This window comes from Motacilla alba, chromosome 4, assembly GCF_015832195.1.
Source record: "Motacilla alba alba isolate MOTALB_02 chromosome 4, Motacilla_alba_V1.0_pri, whole genome shotgun sequence".
In the NCBI taxonomy this organism is placed as follows: Eukaryota; Metazoa; Chordata; class Aves; order Passeriformes; family Motacillidae; genus Motacilla; species Motacilla alba.
Genome location: NC_052019.1, coordinates 39,024,426 through 39,048,043, shown reverse-complemented (window position 1 = coordinate 39,048,043; position 23,618 = coordinate 39,024,426). Strand labels below are relative to the sequence as shown.

The 23,618-nt window shown below is 37.1% G+C and overlaps 1 protein-coding gene across 2 annotated transcripts; it reads left to right on the top strand.

The window, feature by feature from the left end:
• Nucleotides 1–2,777: 2,777 nt before the first annotated feature.
• TMA16 (translation machinery associated 16 homolog) lies at nt 2,778–18,596 on the top strand. 2 transcript variants are annotated; one of them, XM_038136206.1, is made up of 7 exons: nt 2,778–2,820; nt 3,928–4,040; nt 10,743–10,780; nt 11,575–11,659; nt 12,123–12,271; nt 16,957–16,999; nt 18,351–18,595. In XM_038136206.1, the coding sequence occupies exons 1-7, from the start codon at nt 2,818–2,820 to the stop codon at nt 18,520–18,522; spliced, it is 603 nt and encodes a 200-aa protein (XP_037992134.1). In that variant the 5' UTR covers nt 2,778–2,817; the 3' UTR covers nt 18,523–18,595. The 2 variants fall into 2 exon arrangements, with proteins under 2 accessions (XP_037992134.1, XP_037992135.1); XM_038136207.1 differs by lacking the exons at nt 2,778–2,820; nt 3,928–4,040 and adding an exon at nt 4,079–6,779 and having other exon boundaries at nt 18,351–18,596.
• The last annotated feature ends 5,022 nt before the right edge of the window (nt 18,597–23,618 follow it).

Genomic DNA, 23,618 nt, shown 5'->3' with positions numbered 1-23,618 from the left:
GTAAAGTCAGAATTTCTGAAGAGCTGATACATGCTATTGTCATTATAATGGAGCCTCCTTCTTAGAATTGTATGTCTACTGTATCCTAAGTACCATACCGTATTCACGTCTTTATAATATTTAACATAATATTTAGTAATAACTAGAATTCTAGAATTTAATCAGTCCAAGGTCGAAAGAATTAAACTGTATTTGATAAACCTACTTTATTTTCCTCCTTTATTGTTTATTACTGAACACTGTAAGAAAGACTGTCACAGCCTGATAGCCCTTTATTTTAATTAATGCATTTGTAATAGCATCAGTAAAATTAATGCAAAAAATGCAAATTGAGATCCAGTTACTAACATGCCAAATTTGGATTCTTGTGTCTGTATCTACTGCCTCCCCTACAGGATAAATACATGACTTAGGAGAACTTACACAGCAATTACTCCACACAGCTGTCAAGACATTTTGCAAAAGATCCTTTGTAGCTGGATTCAGTGAAGCACTAAAAAGCAAGAAAAAGATTTTCCAGATTACAAACTATTTAAAGAACAAGAGCAGACTAGAAAGCAATGCACATTTAGACAGAACACTTTTTGGTCTGTAACTAGGTCATCAGATTAAACGCATCATCACCCAGAGGTCTCATTACAGTCAGTGGCAGAAGACCAGCTGAAAGGCCCCTTGGAGCTGCCCATTAAATTTAAGTGTCCACAGAGTCTGTGTTTCTTTCTTACAGTTCCCATTAAAAACTTACTGTGGGTGCCTTTCAGCTCCAACTTCTGCCCCAACCATGTCCTGCAGGTCAGAAGTGAAGCCAGTTGTACATCTGCTTCCCACCTAGCATTTCTCTGTGAAATGAAAGCTAGATGGAGACCACAGCACTTTCTCTGTGGGATTTTGATGAGAGGGCCACACCTATTGGCATTCCCAGGCATGCATGCTCTAAAGCCTCCAAGCTGTTCATCACAATGAAGAAAGAATCTACAAATTACTTTTTTCATCTTCCATTCGTATTCATGAGTGGGCCCCATTGTCAAATTGTTTTCATTGCCATTTTACCTCATTGCCTGACTTCCTCCAGCATCCCTCGGTTAAATGTGAGCTGCTGGTCCCAAGCAGATTTGAACAATATTAAAACAGAGCTATTCCCCAGTTTGCTACTATGATTCCTGTGCTGTTTGACAGCATAACTCTAAATCTATTTACTTGAATGGACTATTTAAATTCCATGCTCAGTTTCCTGTCTGTGACTGCTACATCCTAAATTATTGGATTAAAATCCAAAATTGCTACTGTCACTGCCATCTGTAGCAGTCCTGTAAAGCTATGAAACAGTTTTATTGCAAGTGCACAAACAGGTAGCATTCCAATACAAGCTGAATGAAGACTTTGCTTTAGACAACCCCACTTTCCTTATATATATTTTTAGTAAAAGATTTGTGGGATTGCTGTTTAGGGACGATCTTTAAAATTAATATGTTTCTTTATATATTATAAGATTTATCAGCATCTGAAGAGCAAGAAGTACTAAGACCTAAAGATGGTGTCTCCTTTGAGCCTGCAATGCCTGGAGCTGAACAGTCCTAAGTGCTTTTCCACAGGCCCATAGTGTAGGTGCTGAGCTGCTTTGAGGTGTCACAGGAGCATTGCTACCAGAGATGGTGGTTTTTTCTGTTTTGGTGATGTCTGTGAGTCTGAGAGTTACACTCTCTGGTAACTTTAAGTTTTGATTTTTCACTTTCCAGAGGTGTTTCTTTCTCTTACCAAGGGAAGGGCTTGTTTTCTCACACAGGATGTCACCTTTTTCTTGACTTTGTTCCGTTTTCTTCAGCTCAGAAAGGCTCCTTCTTTGCATAGGCAAAGCTGTGGAATTCCAGTTCTGGAATTTCTCCATCATAATGATTACCACGTTCCTGGACTACTTCTACTTTTTCTTTTATCTCAACCTGTGAAAAATGCGTATTTTATAATTGGCTTTTCGCAAATGTTAGGATGAATATTATATGTGTTATGTTAGAAAGTTATGCTGTATTAATTTTCTCAAATATAGTTTTAGGTTATAACATAATCTTAAAATAGAAACTACATATGTGGGATATTTTTTTAAGAAAGGAATGAGGTACTCGCACCAGACAGCAGCCACAGGACATCTAAATCTTTCAGAGAAAGAGGATTTATTGTTCCATTTTCAGAAGAAACTAACTTCTTCCCGCCTTGTTCAGTCTTGAAGACGCCGTTAGGATTAAGAGGAAGAAGTTGGTGCTGACCAGACAGAATAATTTGTTTGAATGGAATTTATGCACCATGTATGAGGTGTATGAACATGCAACAGGCTATTGCTTTTAAGGTTAATCCTCTGTTAACGTGTGTCCTTTTTTGGGCTTATTTTGCCCAGAAAAGGTACCCGGACCGTCCGTAATTCTTTGATTTTATTGTCTCGTATTGTCCTAATCTCAATTGTTCAAATTTTTATAACCATTTTATTAATATTAAACTTTTAACATTTTAAAACCAAGTGACTGGCGTTTTTCACGCAACCTCACGGGTAGCAGCATCTCCATTCATTTCAGCTACCAAAGCAATCACCGTAGCTGCTGCCAAGACATTACCCAGCACCCGCTCAGGTTTCATTCCGGCGTGGCCTCCGCCGTGCTGTGTGGCCGCACCTCTCCGGTCACACCGGGAGCTCCGAGCCCCGGGCCCGGCCCGGCCCGGCCCGCTCGGGGCGAGCGGCGCTGCGGGTGCCGCGGAACGGCCCGGCCGCGGAACGCCCGCCCGGAGCGCTGAGGCTGCTGCACCGCGCCGCCGGAAGAAGGCTCGCTCGCCATGGTGAGTGTGCCGGGCAGGGGACGGGGATGGGGACAGGGATATGGACAGGAATAGGAATAGGAATAGGGGTAGGGGTGCGGCTCCCGCAGCTTACGCTTCTGGGCACGCGGTGCTCGCGGCCCCTTCATTCCCTCCGGGAGCGGCCTCACCACGTCCCTGGAGAGGCGAGCCCGCTGGCGGGCCGGTGGCCCTGTGGGCCGATACCGGCAGTGAGCCGACTTTGCCCATAAAAACTGCTTCATTTCCTCCCCGGGGGATTCGTGTCCTTCTGGGCCTTCCCGGCAGGGGGGAGGCGCGGTCCGCCCCTGGAGCAGGGGGGAGTGCCGCCGTCTGAGGTTCCCCGAGGTGCTCAGAGTAGTTGTGTCTTTTACACCATCTTTTTTTTTTTTTTTTTTTAGCAGCCCTAAGCCCTGATGTTATCGCAGAGAATTCCATGTACTATAGTCTCCGTTTACTGATGGCCATTTATTGTGATGCAGGAAAGCCCCCTTGCTTTAAGGTGTTTCTTTTGGGTGCAGTTAAATAGCATATTATTTCATAAAGCCATTCAGTTCTGTTCAAACATTTTCTTACCAAAAAGTAGGAGTAGTAACTTAGAGTAATATCACCATGCCTTGGAAATTCGTGAGTGGTATTCCCTTTCTGTGCAGTATGAAGGGGTAGAGAAGGAAAGCCTCTGGCTGCTCCGTGGTGTGAAGCATTCCAATGATCTCTTGGGAGGAACAAGAAAATCACTTTTATTACATTGTTCAAATTACATGAGGCTCTTGCCAGAAACCCAGATAGGAGCTTGAATGGGGACATTTTTCTGGAAAGGTACAGAGAGCTAATATTAGTTTCCTAGCTGCAGAGTGCTACAAAGTAGGTATTCTGACAGTAGTCACTAGGTAAGAGTTACAGCACTTCCTGTGCTCTAGTGGTTTTTTTACAGCATGTACTGGCTTCAAGTAATTTTGTTATTGAAGTGGGTGAAATTGATAACATGTTACTGAAAGTTAAAGGCTTTCTTAGATATCAGTGCATGATCTTTTCAGTCTTTACCATGGTGTGTACTTCTGTCTTCCCTTTCATGTTTTACTCAGCCTTGTTACTTTGATATCTTTTCAGCCTAAGTTACGAAAACCTCAAGGAGGGAAGCAAGAGAAAAAAGTTATCCATCCCTACAGCAGAAAAGCTGCACAGCTTGCAAGGGAGGTACACAAACAGGAAAAGAAAGAAAAGTGAGTTGACTGCAAGACCTCTGTACAGATCAAAGAATAACATCACAAATGATACTTTTTATTTGTGGTAGTGGCATGCACTGTTGTGCTGATATAACCACATGAAAACAGAAAGGCCTGTATAACTTAGCACTGCTGCTGGGCCATGTGAAGTGACAGGTTTACATGCATTAAATCAGGTTATACAAAGTGCGTAGTTCTGCTGCTTTACTTTGGGTGTCGTCCTTACAAGTTAGATTTCTTGCCTTTGGTAATCTGAATAGCACGATGCTGGTGATTTCACATGAAGGTGAATCACCTAGTTTGGCTTCAAGTTCAGTAAGAATCCTGCTTCGGGTCTAGCTGCTTCTGCTAAAATGCTGAGTTAATAGAAAAGAAAACCCAGAAACCTGCCTGCAGAAGACAGACTTCTGAATAAAACTGTATAGTTAACTCCTCTTTGATGGTTTTGTGCTGTTCCATGGCAAGTTTGTTTTTCTGCTTTTAAGTTTTACCTCCTTCTCCCACAGAGGGAAAAGACACCTGGTGAAGACTGGCCTTTAAATTACATTATCTCAGCTTGCTTGTTGTTATGCATAAATATGTTTATTTAGGAAGTTACTAAAGCTAGCTTACAGCATTTTCAGTCTAAGTATAGTATAGCACTACATAAACTATATAATGCTGTATAAATTGTAGTGTCTGGATGGACCATGTGAGCTGAGCACAAACACTCATTTGTCTGAAGGTGTTACATTGGAAACTCCTGGTCCAGAGACTGTGCAGTTTTATTGTTGGGATTGATGTACAACCTTATGCACAGCAGTTGCACTGTTGCTTTCACTAGAAGGGGGTCCTTCGCTGCCACAGCAGGGTCATGTAGCCTCCAGCAGGGCTGCTGCTAGAATTCACAAACAGCATATGCTGATTGGGCAGTTTCTTAACGTGCGAGAAGTTTTCCCTGCTGTTTTGTATTTTTTTCTGTGCTCTCTGACTATTGATAGTAAGTTTTTATTGTAGATTATTTTCCTACTGCTAAATTGACCACTTTGTCCCTTAGCTCTCTCACCTTGTCTTATAAAAACCACTCACAGCTCTTAATCACAAAAGATGACTTAATCTCTTAATCTTACTTGATTCTTAGTACTTGCATTCGTGACTTCACCACAGAGAAAAATATGCACAAGAAAACTTATTGAGGGAGCAATACTTACTGATTATTCATTATGACATGGCACACTCAAATCTTTTAATGACAGTCTCATGTGGTTGGAGTTACGCTGCTATGGACAACAGTGCTGATGTTTCTTCTTGGAGTGCTACTTTTCCTTCCTCCTTCCTCTTGCAACAGCAAAAAGTTCAAAGGCCCTGCTGAAACTGAGATAGACAATACCCACTGCTTTTCCCTCATCCATCCAGGCAGTTGTTTCATCATAGAAGGCTACCAGGTTGGTCAAACATGACTTACCTTTAGCAAATCCATGCTGACTACTCCTTGTTGTGCATGTGGATAGAGATGGCCTCCAGAATGAGGTGCTCCATTGCCTTTGCAGTGATTTAGGTGAGGCTGACTGGCCAGTAGTTCCCTGGTTCTCCTTGACCATCTTGGAAGACCAGGGTGACATTTGTTTTCTTCCAGTCCTCAGGCGCCTCTCCTCATCTCCACAACCTTTCAAAGATAATCATGAGTGGTTTAGCCATGGTGTCTGCCAGCTTCCTTGGCACTCATGGATGCATCCCTCAGGGCCCATGGCTTTGTGGGTGTCAAGCTTGCCTGGGTGTTCTCCAGCCCAATCCTCCTTGGCCAAGGGAACTCTTCCCTTCTGACATTCCTTAACCCTGGTTATAGATTCCTGAGGGCAGCTCTTGGCAGTGAAGGCCCTTGCAAAGAAGGCGTTCAGTATTTCTGCCTCATCTCTCCTCTGTTGCCAGGGTCCCTGTCAATTCAGTCAGAGGCCTACATTAGCCTTAGTTTTCCTATGGTCACTCATGTGTTTGAAGAAGCCCTATCCTTACTGTTTCAATCTAGGCTGATTGTAAAAGATGTAAGCTTTCATTTTGCATAGGGAAACCATTCCACCAAGAATAGCGTGTCAGTTTTGACCGTCCACAGCATATTGTGATAGCAAAATGATCTTATAATTTGTATCTTTGTATTTTACAAGTAAGATTTCTACATCTTACACTTCTGGGGCCTGAACAGTTAACTAACGTTCTGTACTTTGTAGATTTACACACAACACCACTTTTGTTGTGGTGTTCTACAAATCAGTTGCACTAAAAACATTCTCCAATTCTCTATGTTCTATTCTCTGTATTGTCTTGGCTTGAAGAGCAATTTAATTTGAAAGACATGAATAATGTTGATGGTTTTTTTCCCCTTAGTGTTTTTAAAAGACTTGTTAAGGCTTCCAATTTCTTTTGAATCTCTATCTAAACTATCAGCTTGGTAAATTCTCAGGATTTTTTTTTTAATATTTGGAATTAAATACGTGTTGAACTTTTTGTTGTAATTACTTAGCTTTCAGTTTCTGTAATATAATGGTGGGACTTGGATTCATTTTGCATAGCTCTGAAAAAGACAAGACAAATTTCTGATGTTGTGAATGGAGGAAGGCTTTCCACTCTTGCACTCATGGGAAAAAGAAATAGCTCACACCAGTTTTATTCTTCTGCATTGCTTCTGCAGGTCTATTAAATGTCTTTAAGCAATTTTCCAAATTGCTTCTATTGAATGACAGCCCTGTTCTCTGGTGGAAGGTTAGTACATCATTTGGTGGTAAATAGAAGCTGCCCTGTAATCTCTACAGAATTTTTTTCCTTAGTCCCGTCTACAAATCTGGCATTTTTTTTACCATGCTTGTTATTGTATAGAAGTTGTCTGAAGTATGAATAGGACACAAAACTAGAAATGGAATTCTCAATGCGATCTCACTAGGTCTGAGTAAAGGGGATAATTTCTCTGTACAGGCTAGCGCACTTTTGCAGAATGGAAAAACTGGATTAGAGTATTCAATGAATGTAGGAAGTCCGTGGAGGTTATCTGTACTATTTTTATTAAGCTGTGGATTGATTTTCTTGCTAGAGGATGCTTTAATTGTGGCTGGCTAAATTTGTGCAGTAATACTTTTTGAACATACATACATTTTATCTGTTTACTGCTCAACACAAAGATGTAGGGTGTAGGAAACCCTTGAATAGTATGTTACTGGAGGGTGAGAATATCTTTCTTATAAAAGTATCAGTCAATGGTTTTGGGTTTGTGTGGTTAGTTTATTTTGTTTTGCTTGTTTTGGTTTAGTTGGGTTTTGGTTTTTTTTCCCTTTGGTGCTTGTCTGGAGACAGAATTCAGGACTGGAGACAGTTTAGGCTTCTATTTGCTTATTAACTTTCCTATAGGAGGGAGGGAAGGAAATAACTAGTGTGAATGTTCCTGTTTATGTCATACAGAAAGGAAAATTGCATTAAGTTATGAAATGCATATTGTAGTATCTTTTGCCCAAACAAGATATTAAAAAAGGGTAGACATTATCCACAAGGAATTTCAGTATTTAAAATGCAGCATTGGGAAAAAGAAGGGAGAAATTCTGCATTAAGTTGCAGAAGTCTTTTATGGGCTCCATTTCCCACTCTTCACTGCCAGCATTCGTAACGAAATATGACAGCAGTTATAAGTTTACTGTCCAGAAACTGTGACTGCACTGCAAAAGACCAATCTTAACCATAATAAGAGGAGACAGACCAATTGCTTTTAGAAAATTGGCTACAATCTTAAATCATCTTGTTCACTTATAAATTACACCTTTTTCCTGCCTGCGTCCATCTCCTCTCAATTCTCTTCAAGGTCTAATGAGCAGCAACAACTTCCAGTGTATTACTACCAGTTTATTCTCTCTTAATCTATATGTGAATTCTTATTCTGTTAGGCAGCTTGTTTGCTCTGTTAAATAATTACATGGATGTTTTTATCAGACAGCAATAGCTGCTTCACTGGCAGTAGTAGAACACTGACTTTTCTACACTTTAGGAAACCTGACCATAGTGGGAAATTAATGAAACTTCCCTAGCAGTGATGTACTAACACCAGACATGTTTTCCTCCAACTGCAGAAATACCTGTTGGTTTTGGTAGCTAAAGCTAATCTAGCTGTGCATTTTTTTTTCTGTTGTTTTCCCTCCTGAGTCAAAATAGACCCTTTCTATTGTGCATGCACGATAAATTTCTTAGTAGTCAGTGCATTTTCCTTACAGAAAAGCCAGTCTAATACTGACATGCTCTGAAATACGACATTTAAGGAGTTTTTACAGTGATGGGGCATGAAGTGACCCTTTGGGAGTAAGCAATCTTAAAATGTTTCCTGGTAGAACTCTGTGTGTGCTTTTTCTGAGGTTTTCCCCTGTCTAACTTCCTAATCTCTCTTGACCCACTGTGCTTCTACTTGCATTGCTTGTGGCAGTGATGCTTTGTGACATACTCTTGCAGATTCTTCATGAGGAACTGAAAAACTGTTAGGTTTTAAAATTATTTATTTTGGAAAGTCTATCTTCATTTTCAGAGCCATAGATGGCATTTGTATTTGTGGATATTATCGGGGAAAAATACTGAGTTCATAATCTGATTTCGAAAATACTCATTGCTAGTATTTAGAATGGAACAGTTGAATAAAATAGCTGAGATAAAGAGCTGCTAAAAGAACATGTAGAATTTACTTTTAAAGTACCTAGTAAACATCAAGAAAACAACTAATCATTCTTACTAGTAATCATTGCCTAAGCAGAGGATTTCTTGAAGGTGGGTGAAGAAGAAAATCATCAAGAAACAACAGCCTGCCACAAGACTGTGTCCCTGGCCTTACCTCTCCCTCCTGAGCAAAAGCTATTACTCATTGTGTGGAAGGAGAGGAGAGGAAGTTTCTTTGACTCACCTGATTTGATTAGCCTCCCTGCTAATGCTATTGTCTTCTAGCAGTCACTGAAGTGAGGTTTTTATGAAAAGTACAATAAGGCAACATCCGAGCCTATCATTCATTTTTTGTCATACTGAAATTAGTGTGTGCACCAGGAGACTGAAGGTTTTTTTGTCCAGAAGAAAATGGTGGTTCTGTACTTAGCTGCTTTGATAAATAAATGATTTAGTGGCCCTTAGCAGGTGCATATGGCAGTTTGTAGTGTTTTAGAATGTAGATGTGTGAAATGATCTTGTTTAGGCAGCTTTCCTAGATGCCATTCTCATTTTCTCCACAGCAAAGCTTTGCAGACAAGCTGGTCTGGGTCGCCTTGCAGGGTTCCCAGCAGGGATTGCTGGTGTGGAGTTCCACTGAGGGAAGTCTATGTCCTTTCTTGGGTGCTGTTACCATCCAAAGCTCCCTGCTGTAAGTCCTCTGAGGATAAAAGCCTGCCCAGCTTTAATTGAAGGCTTCTTCTACACATGCTGGGATATCCATAGAAGTAAAAATTTCTTTAATATATTAGTGGAATTCTTACCAGTTCATACATGCTGTGCATTTACTTGTACATGGCTTTTAGACAGTCTTCAGAGGACGAAATACTTCTTGAAAAATCTAATAGTTAGTTAATAATGTAGGTTTGTGGACAACTGACACAAGTGTGTTTGTCTCTGGAAAGTAAGGGTTTATCTTTTGATCCCAGTTTTTGTGGTAGGTGACAGACTTCTGTGCTCTGAGTTATTTCAGCTAGCTCTAAAATGCTCATTTAATTTTACAGAGTAAAAGGAATTTAATAAAGGAGCACAATAGCTTTTAACTGTGATGAATTTTAGCATTATTTATTCTTTGTCAATTATAGGCTTTATGATTTACTTAATCCATTATCAATTTTCATATTTAATAATAATAAGTCAATTTTATCAGAGATCCTTCAATATATACACTGAATATTCATGGCTATGGTATTTTTTCCAGTAAAAAATTTCATACTTTTCCCAATAATGTCTTGTTTTCCTTTCTGGATGCAACAGAACTTTGCAACATCCTTTGATGCATATTGAATCTAACACCTTCAGGACAAAAGAGTATGAGGCACAGGATTTCCTGCTAGAGAACTTCTCTTTTTTGAGAACTCCTAATTAGGATGAAAATTAATCCCAAATAGAACTGTATACCCACATCTCATAGAGTACAGAAGGCTTTTCAGTATCCTGCCAGAGATTCAAGTGGACTTAAAAGTACTGTGAGACAGAGTTGGGGAGTTCTGTAATGAAGTTGTTAATTTTGGTTTCTTAACATATTAACTTACTGTTCACTAAGCACAAACTTTAGTTATTACAGGCTTTAAGGTAACAGAATGGTATTTTTCACATTGCATGCTTGATTTGCATGAATGCAGTGCAGTGAAATCTCCAAACTCATTAAACATACCAGAAGAATATCAGAAATACTTAAGAAAATTGTGACAATGCAGCTCTTTGGTGTAATTCCTTTTGTTGCGCTCTGAGAAAAATGTTACGTCTTTTTTCTTCCAAGAAACTTTTTAGCTTAATAGGTAAACTGGACAAATTTCAGCTAGTAGTTTCACCAGAAAGTAGATCTTTTGGATGAAACAGAAAAAGTTTTACATTATTTGGAATTTGTCAAATATTTCTATTTGAAAGTATACCTTGACTTTCATTGTGACTTAAAAAAACCCAACTTTTTGAGAATAAAATTAAGGTCATTTTTTATATGGTACTCATTCCTGGCTAACACATCTGGTTTTTTTCTGCTAGGTTGAAGACTGACAAAGCTTTGCGTTTAAGTATTATTGGTAAGCAGAAACTTCTATTACTGAGTACAATATTCATTTTCTTAGAACAAATTCTAAGTTTTATCAGCTTTTTAGATGTCCAGTTAGAGCTTCTTTTTCTATAATCTGATTCTGCAATCTTGAAATAGATTTGGTTGAATTACTGAAGTACCTGACATGTCCACTTAATATATACTGGATTGAATTTGGGACTGAGCATAGCTAATCTTTAGTCAGTGTACACAACGGTGGGGCAACACAGACCACATGAGTGTTTTGTACATCTGTACACATATTTATTGTATATTTGGTCTCCAAGCTTTTTATAACTGCTTGTAAAATATTATGATATATGTAGCTTAAAAGATACATTGTGTTAGCAAGTAAATTCAAAACTTTGAGACACAACCTGGAATATTTTCCTCTTCCATATGATTGATCCTACAGCTTTTTAATTTAATGTGTTTAAAAACAGATGTGACGATCAGAACTCTTACTCAGCCACTGTGTTGGTTTTTTCACCCTTTCTAAGTTTCCTCCCTAAGTAATTGATATAGTGATATTTTAGTTAATTTCCAGTAAAACAAAGCCTAATTTTTTTTTTTTCATGTAAGGGAGGTGTAAAATAAATCTGAAATTATGTGAAAATGTTTCTATTACATCCACCTTCATAGCTGGTACCCACCATATCAGAGTCTGTGATGCCGTTCAAAATCATGAAAAATAGGGGGGGGGGCATTTAAAAACTTTGAGAAACTTTAATATGTATTGATGCTACAGTGGTGGTGTAACCATTAATATTTTTATTCTTGTAGGAGAAAAACTGCAATGGTTTCAAAGTCACCTTGATCCCAATAAAATTGAGTACACAAAGAAGGAAGCTGGTGAACTAATTGAAAAGTAAGACTGGTATTAAAAACAAGATTAAAAAGCTTGACTTGTCTTTAAAAATTATGTGATGATGACTTAGAGGAGGACTTTTATATATTACTGATTATAATAAGAAGTAGTTGATTTTGTTGCCAGTGACAAATATTGAGAGACTTATAGAGTCATACTAGAATTATTCAAATAAGTAATTTTGTAGTTGCCTTTTTTTTTTAAATTATTGAAGTATATCCCTAGTTTTGTAGTGTGTGGAGGACTATAAATGATTTGGACAGTAGTAATCACATGCATTTGTTTGTTGGGTAATTCTGTGACACTTAAAGATGCAGATTTCATACTACTTACTCCTTGAGTCTCCAATAAATAAAACAAATTAGAAAATAAATACAATTAGTAAAATAATTTATCAGAGTAATTCTGTTTTGCTTTTTTTTTTATGACTGCAACAAGCTTTTATGCATTTTATTTCTTTCAGTTATATGTGTCGATTCAATGCTGAATTGGAGCAGATTGAATTACAAAACAGTATTAAAGGCAGACAAGGAAGACAGCATGGTTCACGGGAAACTGTCATCAAGCAGACAATAGAACGTGAAAGACAGCTCTATGAGGGCTATGGAATAGGTACGTAAAAGTATTAGAAAAAATTCAGTCCTCACACCTGCTCACAAGGCCAGAATCTAAGCAAACTTTCTAGACATTGTCCTTATTTTTCTCTTTAAAGAAATTACCTGAGTGCTAGGTGCTTGTGCCTTGCAGAGTTATTTGGGAGTTATTGGGGAGGAGGGCCACGCATGGTGAAGAAAAGGAGAAAAAAAATGGTGGAGATATGACTCATATATTCTACTTTTGCCTTTCTTTGTGCATCTTTGCTAGTACTGTCTTTTCAATGCATGCATATATAACCTATTTTTCAAATTTAAGTGAGCTTTTAATGCACCTGCCTTGAATTCTTTACAGCAGCTGGTTGGACCTTCATTTGATGGCTGGAACTAGGCTGAAGGGAAGCAGCAATAATTTGCAGCAGCAATAGAAATAAGCAGCAATAGAAATAAGAAAGAAAGACAAAGAGATAATGAAAGTGCAAAAAGCAAAGAGTTGTTTGGAGATAGTCAAGATAAGCAGTGAAGGATTTGTATTTTGCTTTAGCCACTTTAGCCAATAATGTACAGGTTGAAGCTGAGTGGTGAACTTGGCTTTAATGCTAAACTATTATCTAGACATAATTGATCCTTCTAATAGTAAAATATGTTGTGGAAAACATGAAAAATCTACATTATTCTGTAGTTAGGATTCAAAGCACAGCAAGGTCTGCTCCTTGTGCACTCTCAGCCTCCTCACTGGTGGGCTGGCGTGAGGAGCAGAAGGAGTCTTATCTGTGCAAGCCTAGCTCAGGAATAATGAAAACATCCTGTTTTCATCAACACCATTTCCACCTAGTCTAAAATGCAGCCCTGTACTAACTACTATGAAGAAAATTAACTCTACCCCGGCCAAAATCAGCACACTCTGATATGTATTGTACAAACCAAGAAAATTAATGACTTTAAAATTTTGCCAGTGCAGACAGCAGAGGAATTTAAGAATATCTGTATGACTTCATGCATAGTCTTTGGTGTCTTAGACGGAGAGGGAAAAAGTCATAGGAATCTCGATTTTGTGATTGTCATCAAACAGCTTAATTGTAGAATGTATTCTTTTTGTTTTTTTGCTTTTAAATTTTAGTTCTTTTGTCCTTACTGCTTTGTGGAAAGCTGACAGAAAAAGGCAGTAAGGCTAGAGAAAAAGATGTCAAATACACAAGCACAACATAAAAATCATGAAGAAGCTTGACATATTGTAGGCAAAATTTGAGGTTATTATAGAATTAGTAAGTAAAGCATTCAGAGAGCACAGTGCAACTACACATATTAAATACACTTTCAAATTATTCATTATTTGTTATCACAGCTGCTGCAGGTTTTGCTCTCTGTCTAGGACAGTGCTCATTCGGAGAAAATAGTTGCTGCTAAGTACTATAGCAACTAAATACTGCAATTAGAGATTGGGCATAAATGGAAATCAGCTGGAAACGGTGCTTTTATGCCTCTAGCTCATTATTAATCCTAGAAGCCTTAATGAGTGGAGCTTTTATAACTGACTTAGATTTGTTGGGCTTTTCCCCCCCGTTCTTGAACTCAGTTATTTCTTGTAGGCATGTGCATTTGCTATGAGACTGCATAGTATGTATTCTTTTCATTTAGGGAAGTCTACTAAACTGATGCTGTCTAATTATATCATAGAATCAATTAAGTTGGAAAAGACTTCCAAGATCATTAAATCCAACCTTTGACCAAACACCACCATGTCAACCAGACCATAGCACTAAGTGCCACATCCAGTCATTTGTGGAACACTTCCTGGGCTGCTGATCCCTCCCATCACTTCCTTGGGCAGCTCATTCCAATGCTTAATCACCCTTTAAGTGAAAAAGCATCTATCCTAACATCCAGCATGAACCTTCCCTGGGTGTAGCTTGAGGGCATTTCCTCTTGTCCTTTCAAAGATATATGTAAATGAAAAACTAATCCTTTACAAAATGTAAGAATTTGTTTACAAAAGTGGTAGACATCCTGAAATATAGTAAATTTTAGTCTTTTTTTAAACAAACAGTAGCTATACAGGGAACATTATCAGTGATGTTGTTCAGGTTTAGCAGCTCCTTGTCACTTACTCCTTAAATACATCTACAGTAGTTTACATGCAGTTTTCTTCCTCTTGTTTTCATTTTTGTGTATTTGGGTTTTCTGTTTAATCTGGTCTTACATGTTTATAGCAAAGCTATTGAAAGGCAATACTAGATACTTACTTATTTATTTGTAACCCAGAGTTAGTATGCCTTCAGTGGAAAAGCATCATAATTATTTCACTCAAACTTCATCTATTTTGATAATTCGCTTCTAATTACCTTGCATGTTCTCTCAGATGCCTAATACTAATCTTGGGGCAAAGTGGCTTTTAAAACTAAATACACTAGTTTTATTGATTAGTTCTGCAGGCTTCACATTACAGGGAAATCAGTTTAATTCAGATGAAGGCTGTATCATTTCCATTTATCTACTAATGTAACTTCTGTACTATTCATTAGCTGCTGTTTTCTGTAGTGATCATTATTGTATAACTGAATAATTTTTTGCCTAAAGAGCATCTACAGTTTCCTTCTTTTTAACAGGCTGTTTGTTCATCCTCAAAAGAAAGAAAATTAAAACTATCTGAAAGGGTCAGAAACATTAAAAAATGTTTGCTTACCATCTTTCACTGCTGTTTTGCTAAATGCATAAATTGTTGAATACTTTGTCTTAGAAATACCAGACTCCCCAAAATACTGTCTTCATTTCTTTCCCACTAACTCTTGTTCTATATTTCTCTTACATTTTTTCTGTCTTTAGTTCAGAAAAACATGCTCCTATGACTGAACATTTTAAAGCAAATGAAGAAGTTTACAAGCGGCAGCAAAAACCATGACATTGGTGCATGCTAAGGAGATGCAGCTGAATTAAAAAGTGTTACTAATCCAGCATAATGTAGAAAATCAGTTACTGTGCAGTATATAATTACTTTATTTCTACACACAGCTCTATTCTTAATCTTGCGACTCAGTAGTTTTTATTGTGTAACATATTGTAAACATACATGTAACCGTAGCTTAAAAATTTTGCCACTGCCAAAGCAGTAAAGATGAATTTAATGTCAAATCTTGATTTGTCACAGAATCTTCTCTTAGGGTGCCTGCTTTCTCTTGGTGTTGGTGAGCCCTGAATGATAGGCTAGATAAAACTGTTAGAATATTCTCTTTGGAAAAGGTCTGCATAACTTAAACCCATTATATGTTTTCAGAAAAAAATGAAAACAAATGAAAGGGCTTAACTTGAAAGTCTTGTCATGTAGTCCTGGTTTGTCTGACAAGAACACTGAACTGTATGTTGAATCAGTGCTTTTATCAAAGGAGAAAATAGAAATCTCAGTATGGTGCCACTTCTGCCAAACTCACTCACTCACTGTTTACATCACTACATCACTGCTAGGGGCAAACAGTGTAGCTCTGATTGCCCCTTGTAAAATGCTGGGAGAAGGGAAAAACTTCTTTCCTTTGTGGGAGCTGGGATGTTCCAGCATTTGGCACTGTGCTGCCATGAGTGCAGTTCAGGGGACTGCAAAGAAAGCAAGAGCAACCATGGCTTTGTTTCAAAGCTCTATTGGGAAGGATGGACCTAATATGGCATGGATATTTGGCATGGATTGTGGCATGGAACCAAGGAATCAGCAGACCAAAAAAGCATTAGGTAAATGTTTCTTTGCCTTGCCTTGCTCAGCTGTGAGCAGTATCACGTCATCTGTTTACTGAGGAGCAGTCTGCAGAAATCACTGTAATAGTTATTAAAACATTTCACATATATTATTGTTCTTCAGTTAGTACCTTCATAACCGAATGTGAAAGGAAGGAATAGTTTTCTGAATAAAACTGTCTGGCCACAAAGATAAATGGCAGAGGTATCATCATCCTATGTTTTGTAGTAGCGAAATCATCCATAGTCCTGCATTGATAGCATGATTTTTTTTTTTGTTACTTTAAAACTTGAGGAAATTGATAGATGAACAAAAGCAGACCTGTTTGTTCAAGGACAGTATGAAAGTTGCTGAAATGTCACAATTTTAAGAGCTAAAATAAAGTGGATTTAATGTTAGAGAGGTAGAAAACATCTGTCTTGTTGAGAAGCCTGCTTGGCTGTGAAATCTGTACATTTCATAGACAGTATTGAGCTGTTTTATACTGTAGGAGGATGTCAAGGCTCCTAAGGTATAATCTCCATAAATTAGTGGTGATGTTATACACAGGCCGCTTGTAACACTGCAGGACTGACCAAGGAAAGAATGACACTGAATCAAGGCAAAGCAACTTTGGCATCCTATGTAAAAATCTGCCTAAGTTTATAAATTACACTGTAGTAGGAAGATTTTGGCTACACCAGAAGGAAGAATGCAAAATGGTCAGTTCCACTGGTCTCAATACAAAATATTTGCCTTCCTTTTTACTAGCAAAGGCAATACATATTTGTATTATTGTTTTATTTATTTTTAATTATTTTTATTTATTTTTAATTATTTTTATATATGTATGGCAGGTTTCTTTAAGAACAGTTTGGTTGCAATGGAAAGGATGTATGTAGCCATTTTTGTTAGAGGCCATTTAGCTCACATTTCTTTCTTTGAAATAAGACTCACTTGAATAATGTTACACATCTAACAGAATTTAATTTCTTTCCTATTAGAAATCCCAGACATTATGAACAGAAAGCATCTTAAATTTTTCAGGTAGGTTTTTTATTACCACTAATAATCTGTTTATGCTGAAGTTCACCTGTTGTATGTCTTTTTTCATAAAAAAGAGAACTTACACAAAACTGCCAAGGAATTTGTCATTTGAAAAAGCAGAGTAGGTATGGCCCTGCTAATTTGGCATTTCTTAGTTGTTACAAGCCGAACACCTCTGCCAGATATTAATTAGAACATTAGAAGATTTAGATTCAACAGTTAGAATGCCATTTCTGTAACTAACATAACTTTTTTTCTCAATATTCTCAGATAATATTTTACCTAAAATTCTGACTTCAGCTGTTCACAGTAGTGTTAGTATGTGTGTATAATATACTAGTTGAAAATCTTAAATGAATTTACAACTTGCATCCAGTTAAAAGATCTGGGAGCTGTGAAACTTGCTGCTGGCTCATCTGGGCCAGTATGTTGGTATGTCCTGGTAGTAGATTGAGTGAGCATTTTTGCTGACAGCTCTATCAAGTGAAATACTTTAAAAGAAGAAAAAAACCCAACAACTTAAGAATGCTTATGTTGCAAGGAATGCTGTATCACTGACTCGCAGGATGGTATGTAGCCAAAAGTCATACTTACAGGATGTTGGAATAAAGCCAGAAATTTTAAAGAGAGACTGCTGTATTTATAAATATGGAATTGACTTCTTAAACAGGGACATCCGATGGAAGTGTTGTTGTATTGCCTTGGTAAAGAAAAAACATATCGTATAATTGGCAAATACTGTCTTTGCCCTTGAGAAAAATTACCCATGAAGTGCACTTAATATAATCAAGAAAGCATTCTATTAAGTGAGTACGGGATTTGACTTATGTTTAAAACAACCCATTCTCCTTCATGCAGCCTTTTGAAATAATACACTCACCATGTGAATTAATGTTTACTAACCCTTTGTGTTCTCTTGAAGTCATACAACAAGTTAACATTTACCTTAAATCACCAGGGACTTATGCAAATCAATAATCCAGATGAAGAAACTCTTCTGACCTGTTTTTCTGTTGCTTACCAGACTGCAAGTTGAATGAGACAAACCTAAAAGCAGGTGGCCAGAAGTAACTGAGGGTAGAATAGGTCTGTGGGAACAATGTGAATCATATATTTTTGTTTCAGAATATCATATCTGAAAGTACTTACTTCTTCACAGAGAAGTTACAGCTTCTGTAGTGTATGAAATCAGGTGAAATCTTTGTTGCTTATTCATACCACAGTGGGACAGAGGATAACTTTGAAAAGCAGCCTCACTTGAGTTACTATCTTCTGAGGAAATGTGAATTAACTCTGCCATTCCTTCCTTTCTGTTGGTAACTGGTTTTCATTACCTATTTTTTCTCTTTAGAGAATGGGATGGTGATCTGAGGAAACTGCCAAACATCAAAATGAAAAAGCTCTCTGCTAGGGATGCTGCCTGCAGTCACCCTGAGGTGACAGATGCAGAAGCAAAAGAAGACTTGAATGAAGAAGAAGAGGTGGACTCTGATGAACACCAGCTGATCCAAGAGCTGAAATAGTGAAGGGAATTGTAAGAAATCTATTTTAATTTTCACTGCAAACAAAAATAAAATTTAACTATATTTCTAAAGGCTTTGTTAGTTGCTTTTTTATTGTCTGTTTACCTACAATGAAGAGTAAACAATGTTATTGGGTAAACTGTATATTACTGGATAAAATTTTTTTACTATAAATAAATACTTATAACCTTAATCATGTAAGTTTAAGTCTTGAAATCCCCCAACTAGCCAAGTATCTTTTCTGACTAGATTCACACCGGAATACTTTGTGGTCAGAAATCCTTACCTTTTTGTGGTAATTGCAATATCTGTTCAACATGAGGAACTCTACTCTTTGTACCTTTGAGAATCTGTGTCAGGATCATAGAGATCTGGAAAAGCTTCAATAAGCTACTGAGTATTTTATATTTTCTTCAAGAGAATTTTAAAGAGTTACTGTCCTCAGCAATCTGTATTGTAGAATTCAGATAAAAAGCCAAAGTCCCTGCAGTCTGTTTTTAAATATATCTTAGTTCGTATTTTTTCTCTAACCCTTTTGTTGAGAACTGAATTGAAGCCACTCAGGACTTTTCAACAGTAGGCTTGCTTTATGAAGCAACTCTTTAGATGCTTTTAAATGTGTCTTTCAGGAAAGTTCTTAGCAGATTATCACTTTAAAAGCTGTAAAATGAATTTTAAAAAAGAAGGAAAAAGGGCAAGGGCAGAACTAAGGTTAATTTCACAGCAGGCATTAAGTAGGGCATCTCAGTGCATGTTAGGTTGTCTGGGCACAGAAGTCACATTTCAGCTGAACTGTTTGTGCACATGGTAGTAGTCACAGCTCAAATGCCTGTTAATCATGTGGAAATAATTATTCCTGGTGGATGATCTTTCTGTATGTGATCCCTAGTACACTTCTGTGTGCTAAACAATCAAGTTTTTGTCATAGTAAATAGTTATGTGGGTTTCTTAGAATTCTTTTACAGACATCCAGGTGTGTATTTTCATAGCTGTGTAGCAAGAGTTACCGATGAGCGTTACATCTGTTAATGTGTATATTAAGTTCTTCCCTCTTTACAAATAAGCTTGTGCTATCCTTTCATGTTATAGGAAACCAATCTGTTTAGGTTATATAGAACTAACAGCTGTCCTCCTTAAATGATTCTAAAGAAGAAACCTGAATAACTTTTAACAGACTTGGAGCATGGATGGGTAATATAATTCATCTTCAGGTAGACTGCAAGTCTTAAACCTGGCCTCTGGTCTTGGCCTCTGACACCAGCCACATCTCCAGGTCATCACATCACTGCTTTGTGTTTGAGAGATCAGTGTGCTGAAGTTCATGGCAGGCCTTTGGTATTTTTATATCTTTGTTGAATTGAGCTGTGTGGTGGAATTTACCTTGTTTTGATTTATAAAACTTGAGGTGGTAAACTGTGGTAGAAGCTGAGCCAGAGTAATTGGATTGAACTAAACTTGTGTATGTGGTTGTTTCAGTGCTTTGACAGATTCTACCTTTTGGAAATTCATTTTGAATTTTTGCTTGTGTACAAAGTCTGAGGTTTGAAATTGCAAGTAGAAACATTGAGTCACTTTCCCATGACACTGTGTAAAATATGGAAGGAAAATGAGCAGATAATTCGATAACTGGGAGGTGTCATAGTAATTACAGAATATTAGGCTGACATCCTGGTGAGTGCTTCAAAAAGATTATCATGAAGTTATGAAGAATGAGATGTTCTATATTCCTTGAAACAATTCAGTAATAAGATGTTATGAAAATCTAGTTAATGTCTGCAATTAAGTATTTTTTAAAAATTTTTCATTCAGACGACAAGAGCGTGTTTATTGATCAGACCTTATTGACTTTTTGAATTTTTTTCCTTGAAGTTCATATAGTCATTGCTTGTTTAGCTGGCTTTTAAACTATCTTGTTAAACTACTGCACAAGTAATGAAAAAAGAACAGTGTCTGCATGTGAACTTTTTTACATTGAATTATCAGAAAAAATCCTATGTAGCTGTCAGGTATTCATATTTGAATTTAAAATAATCTAGGCTTAAACTGATGATGTGCAAGACTAGTTTATCAGATGAGTTGTTGCAAAATATTAATGTGGCAGTGGGAAAAACAAAAACAAAACCCCCAAAGCCATGTATTTATTTATAATTTCTGTGCTGAGAGTTTTTTGTCCTGACAGGCCTGGAGTGGTGGGTAATGTACAGAGTGTTTTTTGTCGCACATGTGTTACTAAGACAAGCTGCTGGAATCTCTTCCGTTAATTTCATAATCCAATCATGCTTTATAGCCAGCTATCAGAGTGTTGTATGTTAATGAGTTTCTTTCCTACAGGTGAAAAAAAGATGAATGCTCTCAGGAGTTCTGAATTGTTACTCTGTTTCTTTAGAATTTAGAACGTAGATGCTGGTAATAGTGGGAATGGGAAATAGTTATGTGATGTTCTCTGTTCTTACAAACTTGCTGTGGTAAATACCTTGAAATTCTGTTCTTCTGTAGCCAAGGATTTCAGATTTTAATGCTAAATCCTCTGTTCATATTCTCTGTAATTCACAGGGCTTTTTTTCTGGTAAAGGATTAATTTTAGGGACGATGTCTTTCATTCTAATTTGTCAAGTACTGTTTTGGAATATTCCTGTATTTTTTTTAGTTTTCAACCCAAAGCTGTAATAGTTAAAATTATTATTTCATTAATTATCATGGCTCATATTAAATATACAACATTTCAAACAAAAAAGTAATATTTTTACACATAAAGCCACTTTCATGTAAGAACTTCAGGGTTTTTTAGTGTACTTTCCAGTTTGTTACAATGTTCTTACTATGTTATGCTTTTACTTCATCCAGTGTTGGAAAGCTAAGGCTTCCCTAAGGAACTGGCTGAATTACATTCAGACTTTCAGTAGCAGCTGACTTGTTAGTTGTGAGACCTGTTGATGGTCTCAGCTGGAGAGAACCAGCTGACTTTTAAGTCCAGTAGAAATTATGATTTATTTTTCTTTCATGTAAACAAAGCTAATGTGATTTAAAAAAGGGGCAAACAAAAGATGCTGATGTTCTCAAAGCCACTTGTATACAGTAAATGTAAATTAATTTACAATTCCTTAGTATTGGAAACAAATTAAGCCATTTGTAAGAGGATATACCTATATAGTGTAATGATTTTTTGTTCATTAGTTTGTATTTCAGTGCAATAACATATTTACTCATCTCTGTGATGACACTGCTGCCATCTGTGAGGATAAAGTCTGGGACCAAAAATCTGTCTATTGGAGTTTAACTTTTTTTAAAACTAGGGTTTGCTACACACCTGGCAAATACAAAAGAGTAGTACAAAAAACCCTTTCTTTTTCTCAGCAGAAAACGTTCTCTGCTTAAGGAACCTTTCAGGTTAGTTTTCTAATAAAGGGCAATAGAATGCTTGCAGTGCAGAATTATATCAAATTGGCTTGTTTGGTCAGTCTCAGCATGATACAATGCATAAATTATTTCTCTATCTTCTAGCTCTTTCAAGAGCAAAAATTCATTATAGTTGATTCTCAAACATCCCCAAAAGAAGTAAGTTTCATGAAGGTCAGAGACTTTGCTAATGAGGTGTTGTGATTTATGCTCTGCAGTTTAAGCTGTTGTCTTAAAATCACCTGCCAAGGTCCTGTGCAGAGTTCCTCTAATGAAACTGAAGTTAAGCTGATGGTGAGACACTTACCATAATGGTGCTGTAATCAAGTTCCCTAAGCCTTGACTGTCCACTTTTAGTAAAATGGAGGGTTTAATATGTAACTAGTTACCTGTTACAAAGGAAAAGTAAAACTAATCAAGTTATTAGACTAAAATGACAGGATTACTTTAAAAACAGAATTGCTAAATAATAAATTTAGCAATAGCAATTTTGCTAAATAAAAATGGAAGCATCCTAATATCAGCTCTTATTCCAGTTAACACAATTAACCAAGACAGTACCATGCTGATTTGAAAACTGATAAAGGGATGATGCCCATTGCTAAGATATGAAGTGCTCAAAAAAATCTCATCCACACTTTTAATGACATATTCTTTTTCCCCAGCTCTCAAAATTTGGTAGCAAACCTAGAGGTAAGTGGCTCTTGAAGATTCATTAAAGCCTTTCCCTGAACTTCTAGACTGATTTGTTCTTTTGACTGTATCTTCTGGGCAGTAAGTAGTAGTTCTTCTGCAAGCCATTAACACTTGGGTTTGTCCTTATCTGAGCTATGACCCCATCTTAGTCCTGCTACTTCACTTTTTACTTCTATGCTATTTGTGAGCCACTTTTAAAATTTATTGATCGTTTTGTTCACCATGTTCCCTGTGCATACACAGATGTAATGGTCCACGTTTCATTATAGAAGTATCTCCTCAAATTATTAGTGATTTAAACACTTAAAAATTGCTGTGACCTATCTTCATTGTTTGTTATTTGGAATAGTCCTGATTACTGCATTTTTGTATACATTATCTTCTATGTGTTAAAAAAAAAAAAAAGTACTGTGATTCAGTTAGTATCAGTTACAGGTATTTGCAAGTAGCAAAAGTGCAAGTCTGTCCCAGCATCCACATTCTCCAATAGATTGGAATCATTTTGTTCTCAATCACGGTTATTTTCTGAGCTCTGTGTAGGTAGTGGAAATGTGGTACACCAGTGTTTTTGGCAAATTCTTTGACTTCTAAGAAAGCTCATGCAGAACAGCCTTAATATTTTATTGGCTGGGATGTGTGTATACAGACATTGAACTAAACAGAACTGTGCTTTGTGTTCTAAGGGTGCCCTTCATCAAGAGATTCGAACCCTTGTGTGCAAAGCAAAAAGGCTTAGGGACCCATACCTCTACTCTCTTAATTATGAAACCAAAATTGGCTCTACTTTTCCATATGCCAATAAATGGAAATTAATATATCTTTATTACTGTAACTTCTTTGTTTATGCTATTTCTTCTGTATCTTGTAGGGATTTGGCAATCCATTTGGATTTACATAGTGAGCTACTTAGGGCAGCTTTAAGAAAATGAACAAGTGGCTAGCCTTGGATGTACAGAATGAAATTTGTTAGAACATTACTTCTGTGTTTTGAACATACATTCTTA